Raw genomic sequence first — 23,917 nt, forward strand, 5'->3', positions numbered from 1 at the left:
AAAAAGCTCAAGCACTTGTTTGAGCGTCGGGCGTTTTACAGCGCAATCGTACGCACTGTAAAACGCCCAGGTGAGAACCATTCCCATAGGGAATCATTGGTTCTTGCCTGTTGTGCGTTTTACAGCGCGTAGGAACGCGCTGTAAAACGCTCAGGTGTGAACCCAGCGTAATGGGTGACCATATAATAAGTAGCTGCACCCAGTCAACCCGACAGAGACACTGATCTCCACTCAGGCTAATAGGACGAGAGAATGGGGGGATGGAAACCGCTTCTATGATGTCCTTAACGGGCCACATGGACAATCCTTCTAAGTACATGTAGGCACATACTGTAAAAGGGAATCAGAGCCGGCAGTGTTCTCGGCTGCAGGATGCTTTACAAATACTGAAGCAACAAAAGAAAAAATAATATGGAGGCTGAACACGTCAGACAGTGTAAAATAAACCGCAATCCGCGCCCCAGCAGAATAGTAAAGCTGGCATCTTATGGGCTCTAGATCAAACCCAGGAATGCCAGCCTTATGGCATAGCTTGTGACTGCTTCCTCCATGTGGTGATGAAATCGGATTCAGGGGCACAGCTACACAGGGTCAGTGCCCTAAGGACTCTATAAGGGCTCATGCCCACAAGATTATTAAAGCTCTGTACAATCTCCGAGTTCAAGTAGAGATAAATAGCTGGCACCACGGCAGAGCCACTGCACATGGTATTAAGCAGGTATTCCTCCCCTGTAATATGGCTGTGCACCATATGGCAGCACACAGAATGCCTACAGCTCCATCCATCCGGCTCAGTGTGTAGTCCTAACGGCAATTAAAGGGGCTGTCCAACATAAATGAAACATCAATGACAAACATGAAACAGTGAAAAAAAAATCATTAACTTTTTTTTTTTTACACACTTTTCTCGTCATTAAAATTTCATTAATGTCATTTATGGCAACAAATTTAAAGGGGTTGTCTGGGCTTTTACTATTGATGACCTATCCTCGGGATACGGGGAGACGCTGCCTGCAGTACGCATGTTCTCTCTTCCTGTCCGCTGCTGTATGTCTATGGTCTTTGACAGCAGCGTTGAGCAGGATGAGAGGCGGGAGACGGTACATGTACACTGCGTGCGCCTTCCCTTCATACGGCTGATCGTCAAGTGGGTGACAACCTCAGTGGGAGCCCTAATGGTGTTCATGCTGGGTGTTACCAGAGGTGTACCTTGAAATTTCTATCCACCAATGCAAAATCTGTACAGAGGCCCCTTTCACTAGTGTCTTCTTATGTAGTAGAGAGGCTTTAGGTCTCTCTCAGGCTCCAGGTCCTGGTGCAACGGCCATCTCTGCACCTCCTATAGCTATATGTCTGGCAGTCACCCAGCTTTCCCATGAGTGAACCAATAGCTCGACAGAACAACAGTGGTGCAGGTTACGTCACCGGGGCGTGACTATCAGTGGTGCAGGTTACATCACTAGGGCGTGTCTATCGGGGGTGCAGGTTACATCACTGGGGCGTGACTATCAGTGGTGCAGGTTACATCACTGGGGCGTGACTATCAGTGGTGCAGGTTACATCACTGGGGCGTGACTATCAGTGGTGCAGGTTACATCACTGGGGCGTGACTATCGGGGGTGCAGGTTACATCACTGGGGCGTGACTATCAGGGGTGCAGGTTACATCACTAGGGCATGACTATCGGTGGTGCAGGCTACATCACTGGGGCGTGACTATCAGGGGTGCAGGTTACATCACTGGGGCGTGACTATCGGGGGTGCAGGTTACATCACTGGGGCGTGACTATCAGTGGTGCAGGTTACATCACTGGGGCGTGACTATCGGGGGTGCAGGTTACATCACTGGGGCGTGACTATCAGTGGTGCAGGTTACATCACTGGGGCGTGACTATCGGGGGTGCAGGTTACATCACTGGGGCGTGACTATCGGTGGTGCAGGTTACATCACTGGGGCGTGACTATCGGTGGTGCAGGTTACATCACTGGGGCGTGACTATCGGTGGTGCAGGTTACATCACTGGGGCGTGACTATCGGGGGTGCAGGTTACATCACTGGGGCGTGACTATCGGGGGTGCAGGTTACATCACTGGGGCGTGACTATCGGTGGTGCAGGTTACATCACTGGGGCGTGACTATCGGTGGTGCAGGTTACATCACTGGGGCGTGACTAGCAGGGGTGCAGGTTACATCACTGGGGCGTGACTATCAGTGGTGCAGGTTACATCACTGGGGCGTGACTAGCAGGGGTGCAGGTTACATCACTGGGGCGTGACTATCGGTGGTGCAGGCTACATCACTGGGGCGTGACTATCAGGGGTGCAGGTTACATCACTGGGGCGTGACTATCGGGGTGCAGGTTACATCACTGGGGCGTGACTATCAGTGGTGCAGGTTACATCACTGGGGCGTGACTATCGGAGGTGCAGGTTACATCACTGGGGCGTGACTATCAGTGGTGCAGGTTACATCACTGGGGCGTGACTATCGGGGGTGCAGGTTACATCACTGGGGCGTGACTATCGGTGGTGCAGGTTACATCACTGGGGCGTGACTATCGGTGGTGCAGGTTACATCACTGGGGCGTGACTATCAGGGGTGCAGGTTACATCACTGGGGCGTGACTATCGGGGTGCAGGTTACATCACTGGGCGTGACTATCGGGGGTGCAGGTTACATCACTGGGGCGTGACTATCGGGGGTGCAGGTTACATCACTGGGGCGTGACTATCGGGGGTGCAGGTTACATCACTGGGGCGTGACTATCGGGGGTGCAGGTTACATCACTGGGGCGTGACTATCGGGGTGCAGGTTACATCACTGGGGCGTGACTATCGGGGGGTGCAGGTTACATCACTGGGGCGTGACTATCGGGGTGCAGGTTACATCACTGGGGCGTGACTATCGGGGTGCAGGTTACATCACTGGGCGTGACTATCGGGGTGCAGGTTACATCACTGGGGCGTGACTATCGGGGTGCAGGTTACTCACTGGGGCGTGACTATCGTGGGTGCAGGTTACATCACTGGGGCATGACTATCAGGGGTGCAGGTTACATCACTGGGGCGTGACTATCAGGGGTGCAGGTTACATCACTGGGGCGTGACTATCGGGGGTGCAGGTTACATCACTGGGGCGTGACTATCGGTGGTGCAGGTTACATCACTGGGGCGTGACTATCTGGGGTGCAGGTTACATCACTGGGGCGTGACTATCGGGGGTGCAGGTTACATCACTGGGGCGTGACTATCAGTGGTGCAGGTTACATCACTGGGGCGTGACTATCGGGGGTGCAGGTTACATCACTGGGGCGTGACTATCGGTGGTGCAGGTTACATCACTGGGGCGTGACTATCGGTGGTGCAGGTTACATCACTGGGGCGTGACTATCGGTGGTGCAGGTTACATCACTGGGGCGTGACTATCGGGGGTGCAGGTTACATCACTGGGGCGTGACTATCGGGGGTGCAGGTTACATCACTGGGGCGTGACTATCGGTGGTGCAGGTTACATCACTGGGGCGTGACTATCGGTGGTGCAGGTTACATCACTGGGGCGTGACTAGCAGGGGTGCAGGTTACATCACTGGGGCGTGACTATCAGTGGTGCAGGTTACATCACTGGGGCGTGACTAGCAGGGGTGCAGGTTACATCACTGGGGCGTGACTATCGGTGGTTGCAGGCTACATCACTGGGGCGTGACTATCAGGGGTGCAGGTTACATCACTGGGGCGTGACTATCGGGGGTGCAGGTTACCCATCACTGGGGCGTGACTATCAGTGGGTGCAGGTTACATCACTGGGGCGTGACTATCGGTGGTGCAGGTTACATCACTGGGGCGTGACTATCGGTTGTGCAGGTTTACATCACTGGGGCGTGACTATCTGTTGGTGCAGGTTACATCACTGGGGCGTGACTATCGGGGGTGCAGGTTACATCACTGGGGCGTGACTATCGGTGGTGCAGGTTACATCACTGGGGCGTGACTATCGGGGGTGCAGGTTACATCACTGGGGCGTGACTACGGGGTGCAGGTTACATCACTGGGGCGTGACTATCGGGGTGCAGGTTACATCACTGGGGCGTGACTATCGGGGTGCAGGTTACATCACTGGGGCGTGACTATCGGGGTGCAGGTTACATCACTGTGGCGTGACTATCGGGGGGTGCAGGGTTACATCACTGGGGCGTGACTATCGGGGGGTGCAGGTTACATCACTGGGGGCGTGACTATCGGGGGGTGCAGGTTACATCACTGGGGCGTGACTATCGGGGGTGCGAGGTTACATCACTGGGCGACTATCGGGGGTGGAAGTTACCTCACTGGAGCGTGACTAGCCGGTGGTGGCAGGTTACAATCACTGGGGCGTGACTATCGGGGGTGCAGGTTACATCACTGGGCGTGACTATCAGGGGTGCAGGTTACATCACTGGGGCGTGACTATCAGGGGGTGCAGGTTACATCACTGGGGCGTGACTATCGGGGGTGCAGGTTACATCACTGGGGCTGACTATCAGGGGTGCAGGTTACATCACTGGGGCGTGACTATCGGGGGTGCAGGTTACATCACTGGGGCGTGACTATCGGGGTGCAGGTTACATCACTGGGGCGTGACTATCGGGGTGCAGGTTACATCACTGGGGCGTGACTATCGGTGGTGCAGGTTACATCACTGGGGCGTGACTATCGGTGGTGCGGTTACTCACTGGGGCTGACTATCGGTGGTGCAGGTTACATCACTGGGGCGTGACTATCGGTGGTGCAGGTTACATCACTGGGCGTGACTATCGGGGGTGCAGGGTTACATCACTGGGGCGTGACTATCGGGGGTGCAGGTTACATCACTGGGGCGTGACTATCAGGGTGCAGGTTACATCACTGGGGCGTGACTATCGGTGGTGCAGGCTACATCACTGGGGCGTGACTATCAGGGGTGCATGTTACATCACTGGGCGTGACTATCGGTGGTGCAGGTTACATCACTGGGGCGTGACTATCGGTGGTGCAGGTTACATCACTGGGACTGGGCGTGACTATCGGTGGTGCAGGTGACATCACTGGGGGCGTGACTATCGGTGGTGCAGGTTACATCACTGGGGGCGTGACTATCGGTGGTGCAGGTTACATCACTGGGGCGTGACTATCGGTGGTGCAGGTTACATCACTGGGGCGTGACTATCGGTGGTGCAGGTTACACACTGGGGGCGTGACTATCAGTGGTGCAGGTTACATCACTGGGGTGTGACTATCGGTGGTGCAGGTTACATCACTGGGGCGTGCTATCAGTGGTTGCAGTTACATCACTGGGGCGTGACTATCAGTGGTGCAGGTTACATCACTGGGGCGTGACTATCGGTGGTGCAGGTTACATCACTGGGGCGTGACTATCAGTGGTGCAGGTTACATCACTGGGGTGTGACTATCGGTGGTGCAGGTTACATCACTGGGGCGTGACTATCAGTGGTGCAGGTTACATCACTGGGGCGTGACTATCAGTGGTGCAGGTTACATCACTGGGGCGTGACTATCGGTGGTGCAGGTTACATCACTGGGGCGTGACTATCAGTAGTGCAGGTTACATCACTGGGGCGTGACTATCAGTAGTGCAGGTTACATCACTGGGGCGTGACTATCAGTGGTGCAGGTTACATCACTGGGGCGTGACTATCAGTGGTGCAGGTTACATCACTCTGGTGTGAGTCACGGCTGCACACAGTCTACACTCAGGTGTGCCCACTGAACTACTGCAAGGCACCTGATGCCCCCTGAAACACAAAGGTTTAATATCAGCAGACCACTGCTTAGATAGCACGTTCTGCTGCCCGGAAACGGTAATTTCGATGTTTGCACGAACGACAGTGTCAACGAGTGAAACGCTCGTTCACTGGATAACTGACTGCACCTTTAGGCTACATGCACACGACCGTATGTGTTTTGCGGTCTGCAAAAAAAAAAAAAAAAAACGGGTGCCATACGTTTTTGTTTTTTTTGCGGATCAATTGTAACAACGCCTAAAACGGACATGTTCTATTTTTTTAGCGGGGCTACGGAACGGACATACTGATGCGGGCAGCACACGGTGTGCTGTCCGCATTTTTTGCAGACCCATTGAAATGAATGGGTCCGCATCCTATCTGCAAAAAAAACTGAACGGACACGGAAACAAACAACGTTCGTGTGCATGCAGCCTAAAAATAGGAGATTGATAAATCCAAGTTTAGATTGTAAACTCCATTGAAGACAGCGTGCGATGATAATGTCTGTAATGCGCTGCGGAATATGTCAGCGCTATGTAAGTGAGTAAAATAAAGAAATTTGGCCTTAAAGATGTGGTACGTTTTTCAGTTTCGTCTTTGCATTTCAAAAGCCGTACCTCTTTTTTATTGACACAGACATAGGAGGTCTTGTTTCATGCAGAGGGCACCATGTAAGGGTCCATTCACACGTCCGTATGTGTTTTGTGTATCCGCAAAACACGGACACCGGCAATGTGCGTTCTGCATTTTGCGGACCGCACATCGCCGACACTCTCATAGAAAATGCCTTTTCTTGTCCGCAATTGTGGACAAGAATAGGACATGTTCTATTTTTTTGCGGAACGGAAGTGCGGATGAGGACAGCACATTCCGGCCCCATTGAAAATGAATAGGTCCGCACCTGTTTCGCAAAGTTGCAGAACCGATGCGGACCTATTTTGCGGACGTGTAAATGGACCCTAAGACTACATGCACTAGGGGCATGGAGTTCTGCCAATTCCAACCCAGATGTATGGGAAGGTCATAGAAATGTCTGCTGCATGTCATTTATACACATATACTACTCGAGGGGATATCAAATATTTTACATCCCTTTAAGGGATTAATATTTGTGAGTTTATAATGTATCGGTATTTATCTGTATGCAAATACTTTATAGGTGATAATGTTCAAGCCCTGGGGTCCTTCTATGTATTGGGGTCACCTAGTACCCAATGCCATCACTGGAGACGTAATCATGCCATGGTCACTAGAACCTGAAGCTAATCAATGACCAGGATCGAAGGTTCCTCCGTCTCAGAATGGGCTTTTTTTTACAGCGCCGTAAAACGGTTAATCATTAAAGGGAACATAAACCTTTGCAAACACAAAGAGGCAGAAGTGCCGCTCAGAACACGCGGCCTCTTTGGCTTTCATCTGCTCTACTCAGACTTTGGAGCGTGTGAAGGACGGGTCCATGGAAAGTATACGGGATTGATGATGCACTCGCCAGATCCGACATTTTAGTTGCCAGATTTTTGACCATTCCTCTAGTTTTCCTAAGTCCTTTTCCATTTGGTGTATCCCTCCAGGAACATCAACCCTGTTACAAATCTTTGTGTCATCAGCAAAAAGACACACCTTACCATCGAGGCCTTCTGCAATTTCGCTGATAAAGATATTAAACAATATGGGTCCCAGAACAGATCCCTGAGGTACCCCACTGGTAACAGGACCTTGGTCTGAATATACTCCATTGACTACAACCCTCTGCTGTCTGTCCCTCAGCCACTGCCTAATCCATTCAACAATATGGGAGTCCAAGCCCAATGACTGCACTTTATTGATAAGCCTTCTATGGGGGACAGTATCAAAAGCCTTACTAAAGTCTAGATAAGCGATGTCTACTGCACCTCCTCCATCTATTATTTTAGTCACCCAATCAAAAAAATCAATAAGATTAGTTTGACATGATCTCCCTGAAGTAAACCCATGCTGTTTTTCATCTTTCAATCCATGGGATTTTAGATGTTCCACAATCCTCTCCTTAAGTATGGTTTCCATTAATTTCCCCACTATTGATGTCAGGCTTACTGGCCTATAGTTGCCCGATTCCTCCCTACTACCTTTCTTGTGAATGGGCACAACATTTGCTAATTTCCAATCTTCTGGGACGACTCCTGTTGCCAGTGATTGGTTAAATAAATCTGTTAATGGTTTTGCTAGTTCACCGCTGAGCTCTTTTAATAGCTTTGGGTGTATCCCATCAGGCCCCTGTGACTTATTTGTATTAATTTTAGACAGTTGACTTAGAACCTCTGTAAAGACATATGCATCAAAAGATTCATTAGTCTTCCTTCCTAACTGAGGTCCTTTTCCTTAATTTTCCTTTGTAAAAACTGAACAGAAGTATTCATTGAGGCAGTCAGCTAGTTCTTTATCTTCTTCCATATACCTTCCTTCTTTTGTTTTTAAATTTTGTAATTCCTTGTTTTAGTTTCTTTTTTTCATTTATGTATCTGAAGAATGCCTTATCGCCTTTTTTCCCTGACTGAGCTAATTTCTCTTCTGCCTGTGCTTTAGAAGCTCTTATAACTTGTTTGGCCTCTTTCTGCCTAATCTTATAAATTTGCCTGTCATCCTTATTTTAATAATTCCTAAATGCTATCTTTTTGTTTTTAATCATTTTGGCCACTTCTGCTGAGTACCACAGTGGTCTCTTCCTTTTTTTGCTTTTACTGACAAGCCTAATGCAATTTTCTGTTGCCTTCAATAGTGCCACTTTTAAGTAGTCCCATTTCTCCTGGACTCCAATGAAACTGTTCCAGTCTGATAGGGACTCGTATACCACTAATCTAATTTTAGAAAAGTCAGTTTTTCTAAAATCTAAAACTTTTGTTTTTGTGTGGTGTGACTCAGTCACTGTACTTATAGTAAACCACACTGACTGGTGATCACTAGATCCCAAGCTTTCCCCTACAGTAATATCAGATACCAAATTCCCATTTGTGAATACTAAATCTAAAATGGCCTCCTTCCGGGTTGGCTCCTCCACTACTTGCTGTAGAGATAATCCCAGTAGGGAATTTAGAATATCTGTACTCCTGGCAGAACTAGCTATTTTAGTTTTCCAGTTTACATCAGGAAGATTGAAGTCTCCCATAATGATAACTTCCCCCTTCAATGTCATTTTAGCAGTGCTGATGCCTTCTCAAACAGCCGATTGGTGAGGAACCCGGGTGTCGGACCCCCACCGATCACATACTGATGATCTATCGAGAGAATAGGTTATCATTTAAAAAGCTGTTCACAATATACAGGGGAAAATATAAGAAAAATGCTGTTTTATAGGCAAAAAACGGAATAAAAGGCAATAAGTTAACAATGAATACTATAAGGCAATTTTCTTTTTATAAATGTACCTGCCTTTTTATATATGATCCCATTGATAGAAGTTTTCATCTTCACCGCAGTCAACATATTAAACCGCTGGTAAAACTGCAGGAGGAGTGTCTGCAAGATGGTGACTACAAAGAGAGCGAGTGCAAGCAGATAGCCAGTGCTGTCCCCCTCCGAGCGGTCCTCACAGAACGCAATCATTTTCCTATGGACAAACACGGATGAGAACCTTAGGCTAATATAATCTGAAAAAGCAGAGCTGCAATGTAAAGTAGAGTGGAAAGCCACAGCAGTGGCCCAAGTATCCGATATTCGTTAAAGCAAATTTTAAACTTTCTCAGACTCCATTCAGGCTACTTTCACACTTGCGTTTTTGCTGGATCCGGCAGGGATCAGCAAAAATGCTTCCATTACTGATAATACAACTGGCTACATCCGTTATGAACGGATCCGGTTGTATTATCTTTAACATACCCAAGACGGATCAGTCATAAACTCCATTGAAAGTCAATGGGGGACGGATCTGTTTTCTATTGTGTCAGAGAGAACGGATCCGTCCCCATTGACTTGCATTGTGGGTCATGGTGGATCCATTTTGCTCTGCATCCCTGGACGGAAAGCAAACTGCAATTCACCTTTTACCAGTAAACGAAGCGTGAACGAATTTCAAAATATGAAATTCGCTCATCTCTAAATGAGACCCTATAACGGATCTCAATACTGGAAAATATTAACGCCACTGTGAAAGTAGCCTTAGACAGTCTGGCTAAGGTGCAGTCACTGATCATAGCAACGCTCTAGGGGAGGTTTCACACTACCTTTTATTCTTCAATGCAATTTTTTTTTTTTTGAGAAAAACAACATTGCTGCTAAATGTTACATGTTGCTAAATATTAAATGATAAAAGACCGAGGCATGCTCTGAGTGTGGATTTTCAGGACTTTTTCCATAGACTTCCCTATAGGAAAAAAATGTCTTAAAGATATTCTGTCATCAGTTTTAACCCCCTCCAGATAAAAATATGGTTATGTTCAGGGAGCTTTACTAATTCCTACTGTGGTCTTATAAATGTAATCTGTAGGGTCATTTTGCCTAAAAAACGCTATTACTAACTTGTCATTCATAAAAATAAGGTGCCCAAGGGGATGTAAATGGATCCAAGCTGCCGCCCGCACCCGCCGCCGTTCGTGCCCAGCGCCGCCTTTCCTGACCTCGGCGCCACCTCATAATCCTGTGTGACGCCTCCGGCTCTCCCTCCCCCTCCTTCTGCTCTAACATCTCGCGCGTGCGCACAGGCCTCTGCCTGATGCGCCCGTGCGGACTTCTCCGTTCGGCTTCATGGAGCGAAGTGCGCATGCGCCGGTACTTCGCTCAACCTCCCGATGACCTGCACACTCGCTCCATGAAGCCGAACGGAGAAGTCCGCACGGGCGCATCAGGCAGAGGCCTGTGCGCACGCGCAAGATGTTAGAGCAGAAGGAGGGGGGAGGGAGGGAGAGCCGGAGGTGTCACACAGGATTATGAGGCAGCGCTGAGGTCAGGAAAGGCGGAGCTGGGCACGAACGGCGGCGGGTGCGGGCGGCAGCTTGGATCCATTTACATCCCCTTGGGCACCTTATTTTTATGAATGACAGGTTAGTAATAGCGTTTTTTAGGCAAAATGACCCTACAGATTACATTTATAAGACCACATTAGGAATCAGTAAAGCTCCCTGAACATAACCATATTTTTATCTGGAGGGGGTTAAAACTGGTGACAGAATCCCTTTAAAAATGCTAAATGTTAAAACGTTGTGGAACTATAAAACACCACAAAAAAACAGCTGTAGAAAACATGAATTATACAGCATTTTTAGGGATTAGCTCTTTAAAGGGAACCTGTCATCAACGTTCTGCTGACATCACTGAGGGCAGCATAAAATAGTGACAGAAATGCTGATGTCAGCGGTGTCACTCATGAGCTAAAAGTAAGAGGTTGCTGAGAACCAGCATCATAATCATTGCAGCTCAGGCCTTGAAAAGAGTCACATCTACCTGAGAAGAGTCCTGGTTATTCATATTCTCCTGCTCTCCCCGACCATCTGCTGATGATTGGCAGTTCTCTCCTAGACAGAAAGGGAGAAAACTCGGTAGAAGACTGTCAGTCATCAGCAGGTGGGCAGGAGAGCAGGAAGTCATGAATAACCAGGACTCTTCTCAGGTGGCCGGGACTCTTTTCCAGGCCCAGTCTGCAATGATTGTGATGTTGGTTCTCAACAACCACTTACTTTTAACTTATAAATGACAGACCGCTGAAATCAACTCACCTCACTTGAAAGTTAATACAAGGCACTTCCTAATGTATTGTGATTGTCCATATTGCCTCCTTTGCTGGCTGGATTCCTTTTTCACATTATACACTGCTCATTTCCATAGTTACGACCACCCTGCAATCCATCAGTGGTGGTCATGCTTGCACACTATAGGAAAAAGTGCCGGACTCTCTGGTGGCCGGGACCATGGGTGCTCACATAGGCTGGTACTTTATCCTATAGTGTCCACCACTGTTGGATTGCAGGGTGATCATAACTATGGAAACGAGCAGTGTATAATGTGATGGGAAAATGAATCCAGCCAGCAAAGGAGGCAATATGGACAATCACAATACATTAGTAAGTGCCTTGTAGTAACTTTCTCTACATGATAAATGCTATTTTCTGACGTGACACAACCCCTTAAACTCAGAATTCCCTAGTGTATATGATTTTTTTTTTTTTAACCAGCCATCCCCTTTAATTCATTTGATCAAGAATTTCACTCACTTCAATATCTGAGGGCTTGTAAATGCCAGGACATCAGCCACTATTTTCATGAGGGCCACCTGGATGAGCGAGTACCTGAATGTGTTCCACAATGCCCGCAACAAAGATACCTTCTTGAATCCAGAATCCTGGAAAAAAGAAAGAGAAAGTGACTTGTAGGAAGTACAGTAAGTGAGAGATATTCTAGTCATAACATTGGGGAGGAAGGCCTTATATCCGTGTATGGTCTACAACTGATCTAAGCATGGCTGCTTTAAAAATTCTGCTGGTTGCCCTTAGAAACAGACAGCAGTGAGAATCTGTCCCCTGGGACCTCCCTGCGCACGTAGATGCCGCTGTCCCAGGTAATCCAGAGAAGGGTCCCTTTGTTTGCTAATCAATGGGGTCATTGGATTCAGCAGAGACCGCTCAGGCCAGCCAGTGGCTGCAGCAGTACACCTGACTACAGACATGACTTCACAAGTCCGGTCCACAGCAGACCAGAAGCATGGGGGACAAGACCCTTAGGCCGCATTCACATGACCGTGTCCGTTTTAGGAACCTGAAAACCATGGACACCGACTGTGTGCACCCGGTACCATGGGGTGATGCCACTGACTTCAATGGGTCCACAATCTGCAAGATGCAGCCAAAGAGAGGACATGTTCTGCCTTCTGCGGTGTGGAGGCACGGACCCAGAAGCACACGGAAGCCCTTCTGTTCGCTTCTGGGTCTGTGCCTCAGCGCCGCAAAAGATAGAACATGTCCTATTTTTGGCTGCGTCTTGCAGACCGTGGACCCATTGAAGTCACATGGTGCACCAGGCCGATTTCTTGGTTTTGGATCCAAGGATGTTACACGGTCATGGGAGTGCGGCCTTAGGCTGGAACAGAGTGCCGGTGACTAAGGAAGGCACTTTCAGGGCCTTAAGTAAAATGATTGTTGGTATTGGAAAACCCCTTCAAATAAGTGTTCATGAGCTGTCAGGGAATGAGAGATAAGGGCTACAGATCGAGCCCTCAGAGCAGCTCTCTGATAGATTCACTGAGAAGGAGAGTAACAGTCTGCAGAGCAGCTCTCTGATAGATTCACTGAGAAGGAGAGTAACAGTCTGCAGAGCAGCTCTCTGATAGATTCACTGAGAAGCAGAGTAACAGTCTGCAGAGCAGCTCTCTGATAGATTCACTGAGAAGGAGAGTAACAGTCTGCAGAGCAGCTCTCTGATAGATTCACTGAGAAGGAGAAGTAACAGTCTGCAGAGCAGCTCTCTGATAGATTCACTGAGAAGGAGAGTAACAGTCTGCAGAGCAGCTCTCTGATAGATTCACTGAGAAGGAGAGTAACAGTCTGCAGAGCAGCTCTCTGATAGATTCACTGAGAAGCAGAGTAACAGTCTGCAGAGCAGCTCTCTGATAGATTCACTGAGAAGCAGAGTAACAGTCTGCAGAGCAGCTCTCTGATAGATTCACTGAGAAGGAGAGTAACAGTCTGCAGAGCAGCTCTCTGATAGATTCACTGAGAAGCAGAGTAACAGTCTGCAGAGCAGCTCTCTGATAGATTCACTGAGAAGGAGAGTAACAGTCTGCAGAGCAGCTCTCTGATAGATTCACTGAGAAGGAGAAGTAACAGTCTGCAGAGCAGCTCTCTGATAGATTCACTGAGAAGGAGAGTAACAGTCTGCAGAGCAGCTCTCTGATAGATTCACTGAGAAGGAGAGTAACAGTCTGCAGAGCAGCTCTCTGATAGATTCACTGAGAAGGAGAGTAACAGTCTGCAGAGCAGCTCTCTGATAGATTCACTGAGAAGGAGAGTAACAGTCTGCAGAGCAGCTCTCTGATAGATTCACTGAGAAGGAGAGTAACAGTCTGCAGAGCAGCTCTCTGATAGATTCACTGAGAAGGAGAGTAACAGTCTGCAGAGCAGCTCTCTGATAGATTCACTGAGAAGCAGAGTAACAGTCTGCAGAGCAGCTCTCTGATAGATTCACTGAGAAGCAGAGTAACAGTCTGCAGAGCAGCTCTCTGATAGATTCACTGAGAAGGAGAGTAACAATCTGCAGAGCAGCTCTCTGATAGATTCACTGAGAAGGAGAGTAACAGTCTGCAGAGCAGCTCTCTGATAGATTCACTGAGAAGGAGAGTAACAGTCTGCAGAGCAGCTCTCTGATAGATTCACTGAGAAGCAGAGTAACAGTCTGCAGAGCAGCTCTCTGATAGATTCACTGAGAAGCAGAGTAACAGTCTGCAGAGCAGCTCTCTGATAGATTCACTGAGAAGGAGAGTAACAGTCTGCAGAGCAGCTCTCTGATAGATTCACTGAGAAGCAGAGTAACAGTCTGCAGAGCAGCTCTCTGATAGATTCACTGAGAAGGAGAGTAACAGTCTGCAGAGCAGCTCTCTGATATATTCACTGAGAAGCAGAGTAACAGTCTGCAGAGCAGCTCTCTGATAGATTCACTGAGAAGGAGAGTAACAGTCTGCAGAGCAGCTCTCTGATAGATTCACTGAGAAGGAGAGTAACAGTCTGCAGAGCAGCTCTCTGATAGATTCACTGAGAAGGAGAAGTAACAATCTGCAGAGCAGCTCTCTGATAGATTCACTGAGAAGGAGAGTAACAGTCTGCAGAGCAGCTCTCTGATAGATTCACTGAGAAGCAGAGTAACAGTCTGCAGAGCAGCTCTCTGATAGATTCACTGAGAAGGAGAGTAACAGTCTGCAGAGCAGCTCTCTGATGGAATTTAGCGACGAGCAGAAGGAACAGTCTGTGGAGCAGGGAAACTGAAGGCTGCTGTAAACAAACTGTTGAAAATCTGTAATAAAGACCAATTTGAAAAATTATTTTTAGCCCAATTATTGTAGCCCAAGTGGAATACAATAATAATAAAAAAGCCCCCAAAGGTGTCCATCACGTTTAAAGGGGTTATTAGAGGCTGGAAATGCCCCCCCATATGCCCAGGCCCCTCACGCTGATGTCGGGGGGGAAAGCCAATGGCAGGTGGTGACGGGGACGAGCCCCTCTAGCATCGCGGGTGATGTGAGGGAGGCTCGTCCCCTTCACCACCTGCCATTGGCTCAACCAGGAGCGGCGCGGGGAGCGGAAAGCCAGGTAACTAGAATCAGTGTGAGGGGCTCGAGCATATGAGGGGGGGCATGTCCAGCCTCGGATAACCCCTTTAAGGGCATCTCTGTAGCCTACTTTGGGGCTGTTCCTTCTGCATCAGCCTCTCTCCCTCGGATAAAAGTGCAGTTCTCTTACCTTCCTGCTTTGCTTGAAAAATTCCCTTCTCCAGTTTTCCTCAAACGCTGGGCTGACAATGTAAGAAGAGTCATCGTCGTTCAGCTCGATGAGATCTTCTCTCTCTAACGGCTTCCTATAGCCGAGCCTTATAATGCTGGAGAGAAGAAAATAATGGAGGTAAGAAGTGCGGGAGCCGCGCTCCTGGTCTGTGTGTTTAGCAAACAGTTAATAGTATGCCAGTCCTTGGTAAACCCGTCCGTCGGGTACTCCGACCTTAAGTCTTCTGGTTTACATCAAATAGCAGGAAATTGCATAAACAGCAATTCCTCAATGTACTGCACACAAAACTACAGCAGTGGGATTACCCTGGAATCGGGGAAATCTCATATACGGTATTTTTCGCTTTATAAGTTGCAATTTTTTGCAAAAGTGGGTAAAAATGTCAGTGCGTCTTATAAAGCAAATACTAGTAAGCTCTTCCATTATGGAAGCGACCACTAGTATGCAGGAGGTGCGGGGAACGGTGACTGTAGAGCTGATAGCGTTTGCTATACTCAACGCTCCCTGGTTTCCTTCCAGGTGCTGCACTGTCCTGACTGCATATAGCGGTATAGCGTCAGGATGTAGTTTGTGCACTATGACTTGATGTTGTATACAGTCAGCTCATAATGCAGCACGGGCCTGGAGCAGACCAGGGAGCGTGCCTGCCGGAGAGACTGATGGACCTGCAGAGTGGCAGCGGGGCCGGACAGGTACGTTTATCTATTTTAGCTCTGATGCGGGTCTGATCTGGGATATGACATGGGGGTCTGATCTTATATGAGGAACTGATTGAGGTCTGATCTAATATGGGAGTCTGATCTGAGGTCTGATATGGGAGTCTGATCTGAGGTCTGATATGGGAGTCTGATCTGAGGTCTGATATGGGAGTCTGATCTGAGGTCTTATTTGGGAGTCTGATCTGAGGTCTGATATGGGAGTCTGATCTGAGGTCTGATATGGGAGTCTGATCTGAGGTCTGATATGAGAGTCTGATCTGAGGTCTGATATGGGAGTCTGATCTGAGGTCTGATATGGGAGTCTGATCTGAGGTCTGATATGGGAGTCTGATCTGAGGTCTGATATGGGAGTCTGATCTGAGGTCTTATTTGGGAGTCTGATCTGAGGTCTGATATGGGAGTCTGATCTGAGGTCTGATATGGGAGTCTGATCTGAGGTCTGATATGGGAGTCTGATCTGAGGTCTGATATGGGAGTCTGATCTGAGGTCTGATATGGGAGTCTGATCTGAGGTCCGATATGGGAGTCTGATCTGCGGTCCGATATGGGAGTCTGATCTGCGGTCCGATATGGGAGTCTGATCTGCGGTCCGATATGGGAGTCTGATCTGCGGTCCGATATGGGAGTCTGATCTGCGGTCCGATATGGGAGTCTGATCTGCGGTTTGATATGGGAGTCTGATCTGCGGTTTGATATGGGAGTCTGATCTGCGGTTTGATATGGGAGTCTGATCTGCGGTTTGATATGGGAGTCTGATCTGAAGTCTGATATGGGAGTCTGATCTGAGGTCTGATATGGGAGTCTGATATGAGGTCTGATATGGGAGTCTGATCTGAAGTCTGATATGGGAGTCTGATATGGGAGTCTGATTTAATATGGGGGGGTCTGATCTGCAATCTGACATAGGTGTCTGATCTGATGAAAAATATTTTTTTCTTATTTTCCTTCTCTAAAACCTAAGTGCGTCTTATCGTCAGTTGCGTCTTATCAAACGAAAAATACTGTATATTCCAAATAATTACAATCTGAAAACATCCCTTTCCCTGCTGTGTTCCCCTGTTATTCCTCACGAAAATATAAACATAAATTGACACCTAGGTGTTACCACCCTACTCAATTGGGGCATTTCCCTACACAGCTCTAGGCACAGTGCGTTTTTCAGGCATTTCTGCCATTTGGCATCTCTATGGGATTTGAACAATGTCAGAAAAAAACGCCTGCGTAAAACATTATTTAAAAATAATACTATATATATATATCATACAGTAAATATATAGTTTACCTGCTGTACCAAGAAAACGTCACCCTACTGAAGAAGGACTCCCGGTATTCTGGATTTTCATTCTGTGAATACAGGTTAATGTTACCGTGAAGTGACAAATTACTGCAATAAATTTGAGAAAAATACAGAAATCCTGCAGATGTAACAGGTGAAGGTCTTCCTGACCTCACAGGACAGGCTCTCGGGCTGAGATCACAGCACGTCAGGGCCATACAATGGTGGAGACCGAACTGTCAGCTCTTCTACCATTCTCCTACCTACCTGTCCAAACCAGCTCGGTGTGGTCACAGCCTGCAAGGGCAACGTCCGACACTGCCGCCGGCTGCAGCATGCTGCAAGTCTTTGTCTGCACTTTATAATTGGACATTGCTTTACTGCTCAAGGTAAAAATAAATTAAATTAAAAAAATAAATACCGTACATAAAATAAATAAAAAATCTTCGTTCAGACCATCCAGGATAGCCGGACACCGCCAGGCACCACCAGAGCCCATTCATGGTAATAGGATGCAGAGGGTTTCCAGCACCAATGCCGGCTTCCATGCATGAGTGGGATTTCTCCGGCAGAAAGCCGACATTGATGCTGAAAACCCTACCGATTCCTCGCCAGGTGCCATTATAGTGAATAGGGATCCGCTTGCAGCGTTTTGCTGTCCGCGATGGGGACGCAACCAAACGGAAGGCATTGTGGAGAACTCCGTTTCGATCAGTTCAGTTTTGTCACCACTGACAATGAATGGGGACAAAACTGAAGCGTTTTCTTCCTATGACGGATCTCAATAGCGGAATTGAAAACGCTAAAGTGAAAGTAGCTTTAAGTGTAGCGCAATACTTGGGGGCGGAGGGGGGCAGCCAATGACTGGCCGCAGAGGTGAGGTACCCCCCATGTGTCATGGTAATAGGTCACGTGAGGCATGGGGGCACCCACTGACCATCATGGAGTCCGTCAGGTTCCTTCAAGCAACCCGACATTTTACCTTGCAAAAAAGCGCTATTCTTTCCTGCATTTTTTACGCAATTTGTGAAGGAGACCCCCTAATGGAGCCTGCAATGCAGATGTGAATGCAGCCTGAAGCCTCATTCACACTTCAGTGTTTGGTCAGTGATTTCCATCAGTGATTTGAGAGAAAACAAGGATTGGAGCCTCCACAGACATGAGGTATAAGGGAAGATCTGCACCTGTTCTGTGTTTTGGACCCGCACCTGGTTTTGGCTCATAATCACTGCAGTGTAAATAAAGTCTTATGCCTCATTCACACGTCAGTGTTTGTTCAGTGATTTCCATCAGTGATTTTGAGAACAACTGCAGATCTTTCCCTTATACCTTATGTCCGTGGTGCTGGTTTTGCCTCACAATCACTGATGGAAATCACTGAACAAAAACTGAAACGTGAACAAGGCCTAAGGCCTCATGCACACGACCGTTGTGTGCATCCGTGGCCGTTGTGCCGTTTTCCGTTTTTTTTCACGGACCCATTGACTTTCAATGGAAAAATCGGAAAATGCACCGTTTGGCAGCCGCATCCGTGATCCGTGTTTCCTGGCTGTGAAAAAAATATGACCTGTCCTATTTTTTTCACGGCCAACGGTTCACGGACCCATTCAAGTCAATGGGTCCGTGAAAAATCACGGATGCACACAAGATTGTCATCCGTGTCCGTGATCCGTGTCTGTTTTTTCCTATCATTTCAATGGCAAACTTGACTTAGATTTATTTTTTTCATTTTTCATGTCCGTGGATCCTCCAAAAAACAAGGAAGACCCACGGACGAAAAAACAGTCACGGATCACGGACCTACGGACCCCGTTTTTGCGGACCTTAAAAAAAAACGGTCGTGTGCATGAGGCCTTAGGCCTCTTTCACACTACCGGTTTTTTTTTCCGTTTTGCGGTCCGTTTTTTGCGTTCCGTATACGGTCCGTATACGGAACCATTCATTTCAATGGTTCCGCAAAAAAACTGAATGTGTTCCGTATGCATTCCGTTTCCGTATTTCCGTTCCGTTGAAAAGATAGAACATGTCCTATTATTGCCCGCAAATCACGGTCCGTGGCTCCATTCAAGTCAATGGGTCCGCAAAAAAAACGGAACACGTACGGAAATGCATCCGTATGTCTTCCGTATCCATTCCGTTTTTTGCGGAACCATCTATTGAAAATGTTATGCCCAGCCCAATTTTTTCTATGTAATTACTGTATACTGTATATGCCATACGGAAAAACGGAACGGAACAACGGAACGGAAACGGAACCACAACGGAAGCATAAAAAACGGAACAACGGATCCGTGAAAAACGGAACGCAAAACACAACATACTGTAGTGTGAAAGAGGCCTAAGTGACACCCTGACAATCTGGCATCTGAAAGAAGGACTAAAAGCTTGGCCACCCAGCTTTCCCAAGACCCTGACCCACCATGGTGGCTGTAAACCTCTAAAGACATGTCAGAGACCCTTCATTGTCACCCAACTTTCCCAGAACAGACACAAGTTCTGCAAAGATTGACAGAAGAGAACAGTGAAGACTTTTCCGGGATGTTCCTTACGTTTGTGCCCTGGCACCGACCTGTGCAGCTCCTGGCAGACATACTCCTGCCAACATCTGTGGTCTGACACACTGTAACGTACCTTCCCCGTGTCTGACAGCCTCTCATAGGCAGCACTGCCTCCGGTCCGTGTCCTCAGCATGGTGCCTGTAGCGGAGACTATGAGGGCAGCTCCATGGACGCCGGTCACTTCCTCACACTACAGGACCCATCACACAGCAGCACATGATCCACAGGCCTGTGCTACAGTCCGCGCCCCCTGGTGGCCACTCTGCATATGATACCACTCTCCCATACATATGATACCAACCTACAGTAACATACCAGCAGCCAATCAGCGGTTTAGAAGATGACAGCCAACCAATAGCGTGCGAGGAATGCAAATCAGACACCGAACTCCATGACTCCGACATCCAGCCAATTGCAAATTAGGACTAGAGCAAACAACCAATCAATGACCAGGTGCTGAAAAGCGGACCAATGGCGAGCTGCAGCAGACTGGAGGCGTTCCTTAGAGTGTCATTCACAGATACCAAGTGGGTTACACAAGGGGAGGTCGCCCAGGTGCGCGCACTAGGGCAGTGGTGCCAGTTGCTATGACAACTTACAAACAGGCAGCTGGCAATGCTGCTGGGAGAGCAGTAGTCACAAGTGTACCATATGGAGGTCATGTGACCGTGTGCTACTTCACACTGGCGTTTTTTGCGGATCAGTCGTGGATGTGCAAAAACGCTTCCGTACAATAACAACTGCATGTATCCGTCATGAACGGATCCTATAGTATATATAGCCATGACGCATCCGTCTTCAACACCTTTGAAAGTCAATGGGAGACGGATCTGTTTTAATATTGTGACAGAGAAAAGGGATACCTTCCCCTTGACTTTAGGGCTTGTTCACACGAACGTATTTTGCGTTCCGTATACGGAACCATTCATTTCAATATGTCCACAAAAGATGCGGACAGCACTCTGTGTGCTGTCCGCATCCGTTGCCCCGCAAAAATTATGAGTCCTGTCCTATTCTTGTCCGTTTTGTGGACAAGAATAGGCATTTCTATAATAGGCCTCATGTTCCGTTCCGCAAATTGCGGAAGGCACACGGGCGGCATCTGTTTTTTGCGGACCCGCAATTTGCAGACTGCAAAAAACAGCGCGGTCGTGTGAACGTGCCCATAGGCTACTTTCACACTCGCGTTTTGGGCGGATCGGTCATGGATCTGCAAAATACAACCGCATGCATCCGTCATGAACAGATCCGTTTGTATTATCTGTAACATTGCCAAGACGGATCCGTTTTCTATTGTGTCAGAGAAAACAGATCCGTCCCCATTGACTTACATTGTGTGCCAGGACGGATCCGTTTGGCTCAGTTCCGTCAAGCGGACAGCAAAACGCTGCAGGCAGCATTAGAATGCAAACTGATCCGTTTTGGACGGCTTCTGAGAGCCTATGACAGATCTCACAAACGGAAAGCCGAAACGCCAGTGTGAAAGTAAATGCGGGTCAATTTCAGCAGACAGGAAGACGGTGCACAGGAACAGTCCGCACGGGGTAACAGCAAGGAAGGAACCGCTCTGGTTCACATCACCACTGCTTTCCGTTCTTCTGAGCAGGGGAAAAGCGGATCCGTTATTTTGAGCGTCAGTTAAGTTTTGTCAGCGATTAGTCACTTTTGAGGGCAGAAGAAATTTGTAGGACTGATCCGTTTTGATTTTGTACATCAGGATGCAAAAACGGATCCGTCACTAAATACATTGAAATGCAGCTTCCTTCACATCACCGTTCAGCCTACGGAGCAGGAGAACGGAAAGGACGGATTCGGCACACAGCGTTTTCAATTCCGCTTCAGTTTTGTCCCCATTCATTGTCAATGGGGACAAAACTGAACGAAACGGAGTGCACCGGAATGCATTCCGTTCCATTTGATGTGGTGCAGCGCAAGACGGATCCATCCTGGCACACAATAGGCCTCATGCTCACGACCGTATGTATTTTGTGGTCTGCAAAAAATGTCCGCAAAAAATACAGATGACATCCGTGTGCATTCCGTATTTTGAGGAACAAAGCAGATGGCCCCTAATAGAACAGTACTATCCTTGTCCGTAATGCGAACAATAAGGGGACATGTTCTATTTTTTTGCGGAACGGAAATATGGACATGCGGAATGCACAAGGAGTAACTTCCGTTTTTTGTGTGGACCCATTGAAATTAATGGTTCCGCTTACGGTTCGCAAAAAACCCCCGGAACGGACACGAAAGAAAAGAAAATACGTTTGTGTACATGAGGTCTAAGTCAATGGGGATGGATCAGTTTTCTCTGGCACAATAGAAAACGGATCCGTCCCCCATTGACTTTCAATAGGGTTCATGATGGATCCGTCTTGGCTATAGAAGACATAATACAACCGGATCCGTTCAGGACTGATGCATCCGGTTGTATTATTGTAACGGAAGCATTTTTGCAGATCCATGACGGATCCTCAAAATACGCTAGTGGGAAAGTAGCCTGAGCCGAACGGAACCTAAGGACCCCATAATGGGGTCTGTTCGTTTTCCGCTCAGAGGAAGGTTTTTGAAGCGGATCCTGCATGCAGTACTTTTGTCTCCGCTCCAAAATCATCTTCTGAGCGTAAACCTGACGGACCCCATTATAGTCTATGGGGTCCGTAGGCTCCGTTCGGCTCAGTTATGTGCCAAATCCGTCCTTTCCGTTTAGGAGCAGGAGAACAGAAAGGCTGAACGGTGATGTGAACGAAGCCTCAATGGGTGACCGATCCGTTGTTTTTTTTTTGTTAGGTTCGTAAAAAACATCTGATTGATTTCAGTGCTGGATCCATTTCTTTCTGTTTTTATGACCGGACACAAAACCGTAGCTTGCAGCGGTTTTGTATCGTGTCACAAGACGAAATGCTGCTGGAACGGAAGAAATCCTGATGCATCCTGGACGGATCTCTTTCCATTCAGAATGCATGGGGACTAAATGGAAACACTTTTTTCCGGTATTGAGATCCTCTGCCGGACTTCGAGACTGGAAAACACCAACGCAAGTGTGAAAGTAGCCATGCAGCGCTATCTACCTAATCCTGGCGGGGATCTGATCATTTAAAGCTACTTTCACACTAGCGTTTTTTGCAGTATCCGGCAGGGCTCAGCAAAAACGCTTCCGTTACTGATAATTAAACCATCTGCGTCCGTTATGAACGGATCTGGTTGTATTATCTTTAACATAGCAATGACGGATCAGTCATGAACGCCATTGAAAGTCAATGGGGGACGGATCCGATTTCTATTGTGTCAGAGAGAACGGATCCGTCCCTATTGACTTGCATTGTGGGTCATGACGGATCCGTTTTGCTCTGCATCCCATGACGGAAATAAAAAAGGCAGCATGCTGCGGTTTTCTCTCCAGTATGAGAACGCAACCAAACGGAACGGAATGCATGTTCAGTTACGTTTTGTCCCCATTGACAATGAATGGGGACAAAACTGAAGCTTTTTTTTTTTCCCCGGTATTAAGACCCTATGACTGATCTCAATACCGGAAAATAGAAACGCTAGTGGGAAAGTGGCCTTACACTTAAAAACCCAATGAAAATCATCCGTTTTTAATAGCTGTTAAAATTGGCTGCAAAACAGACGTTAAAAACGGACAGAAAATGAATGCATAAATGGTTAAAAAATGGCCAAGAAAAACGGACAGTTTTTTTCACCATTGTGTGAATTACGTAATGCAGAACTGATGCGTAAAAAAAATAAAAAATAAAAATGTAAATGTGCACAGAGCCATTGAAATGAATGGGTCAGGATTCAGTGCGGGTGCTGTGCGTTCACTCCACTCATCGCACCCGCGTGGAAAACTCGCTTGTGTGAAAGAGGCCTTAGACTCTTTCAAAACTTGCAGAAAGCTTTTTAGGCTCAGAAAAGTTTTTTCTTTTGCTTATAATTTAAGGTTTCATCTCCCTTTTAACGTAGCGGAAGACAATGAGGTAAAAAGACAACGTGATCTTTAGAATTTTATTATTTTAGCAACGTCTCGATGTTACGTGATGGAATCGTGAACAGATGTCTCTACTGCATAGCCTGCGGCTGACACTATAGTAACCAGTCTTAGCGCCAATGTCTAGATAAAGTGCAAAAAAAAATTATATTTGATTGCC

General features: G+C 47.7%; 1 protein-coding gene across 1 annotated transcript in view; it reads right to left on the bottom strand.

The window, feature by feature from the left end:
* LOC122932368 (multidrug resistance-associated protein 1-like) overlaps nucleotides 1-19,998 on the bottom strand; it is a 64,511-nt gene extending 44,513 nt beyond the window's left edge. The window contains exons 1-5 of the mRNA XM_044286738.1: nucleotides 19,840-19,998; nucleotides 17,215-17,276; nucleotides 15,172-15,307; nucleotides 11,938-12,065; nucleotides 9,164-9,341 (exon numbers count right to left, since the gene is read on the bottom strand). Coding sequence (XP_044142673.1) covers nucleotides 9,164-9,341; nucleotides 11,938-12,065; nucleotides 15,172-15,307; nucleotides 17,215-17,276; nucleotides 19,840-19,899 — 564 coding nt within the window. The 5' untranslated portion in view covers nucleotides 19,900-19,998. The remainder of the gene's footprint in view (nucleotides 1-9,163; nucleotides 9,342-11,937; nucleotides 12,066-15,171; nucleotides 15,308-17,214; nucleotides 17,277-19,839) is intronic.
* Between the last annotated feature and the right edge of the window lie 3,919 nt (nucleotides 19,999-23,917).

Source organism: Bufo gargarizans, chromosome 3, assembly GCF_014858855.1.
Source record: "Bufo gargarizans isolate SCDJY-AF-19 chromosome 3, ASM1485885v1, whole genome shotgun sequence".
Classification (NCBI taxonomy): Eukaryota; Metazoa; Chordata; class Amphibia; order Anura; family Bufonidae; genus Bufo; species Bufo gargarizans.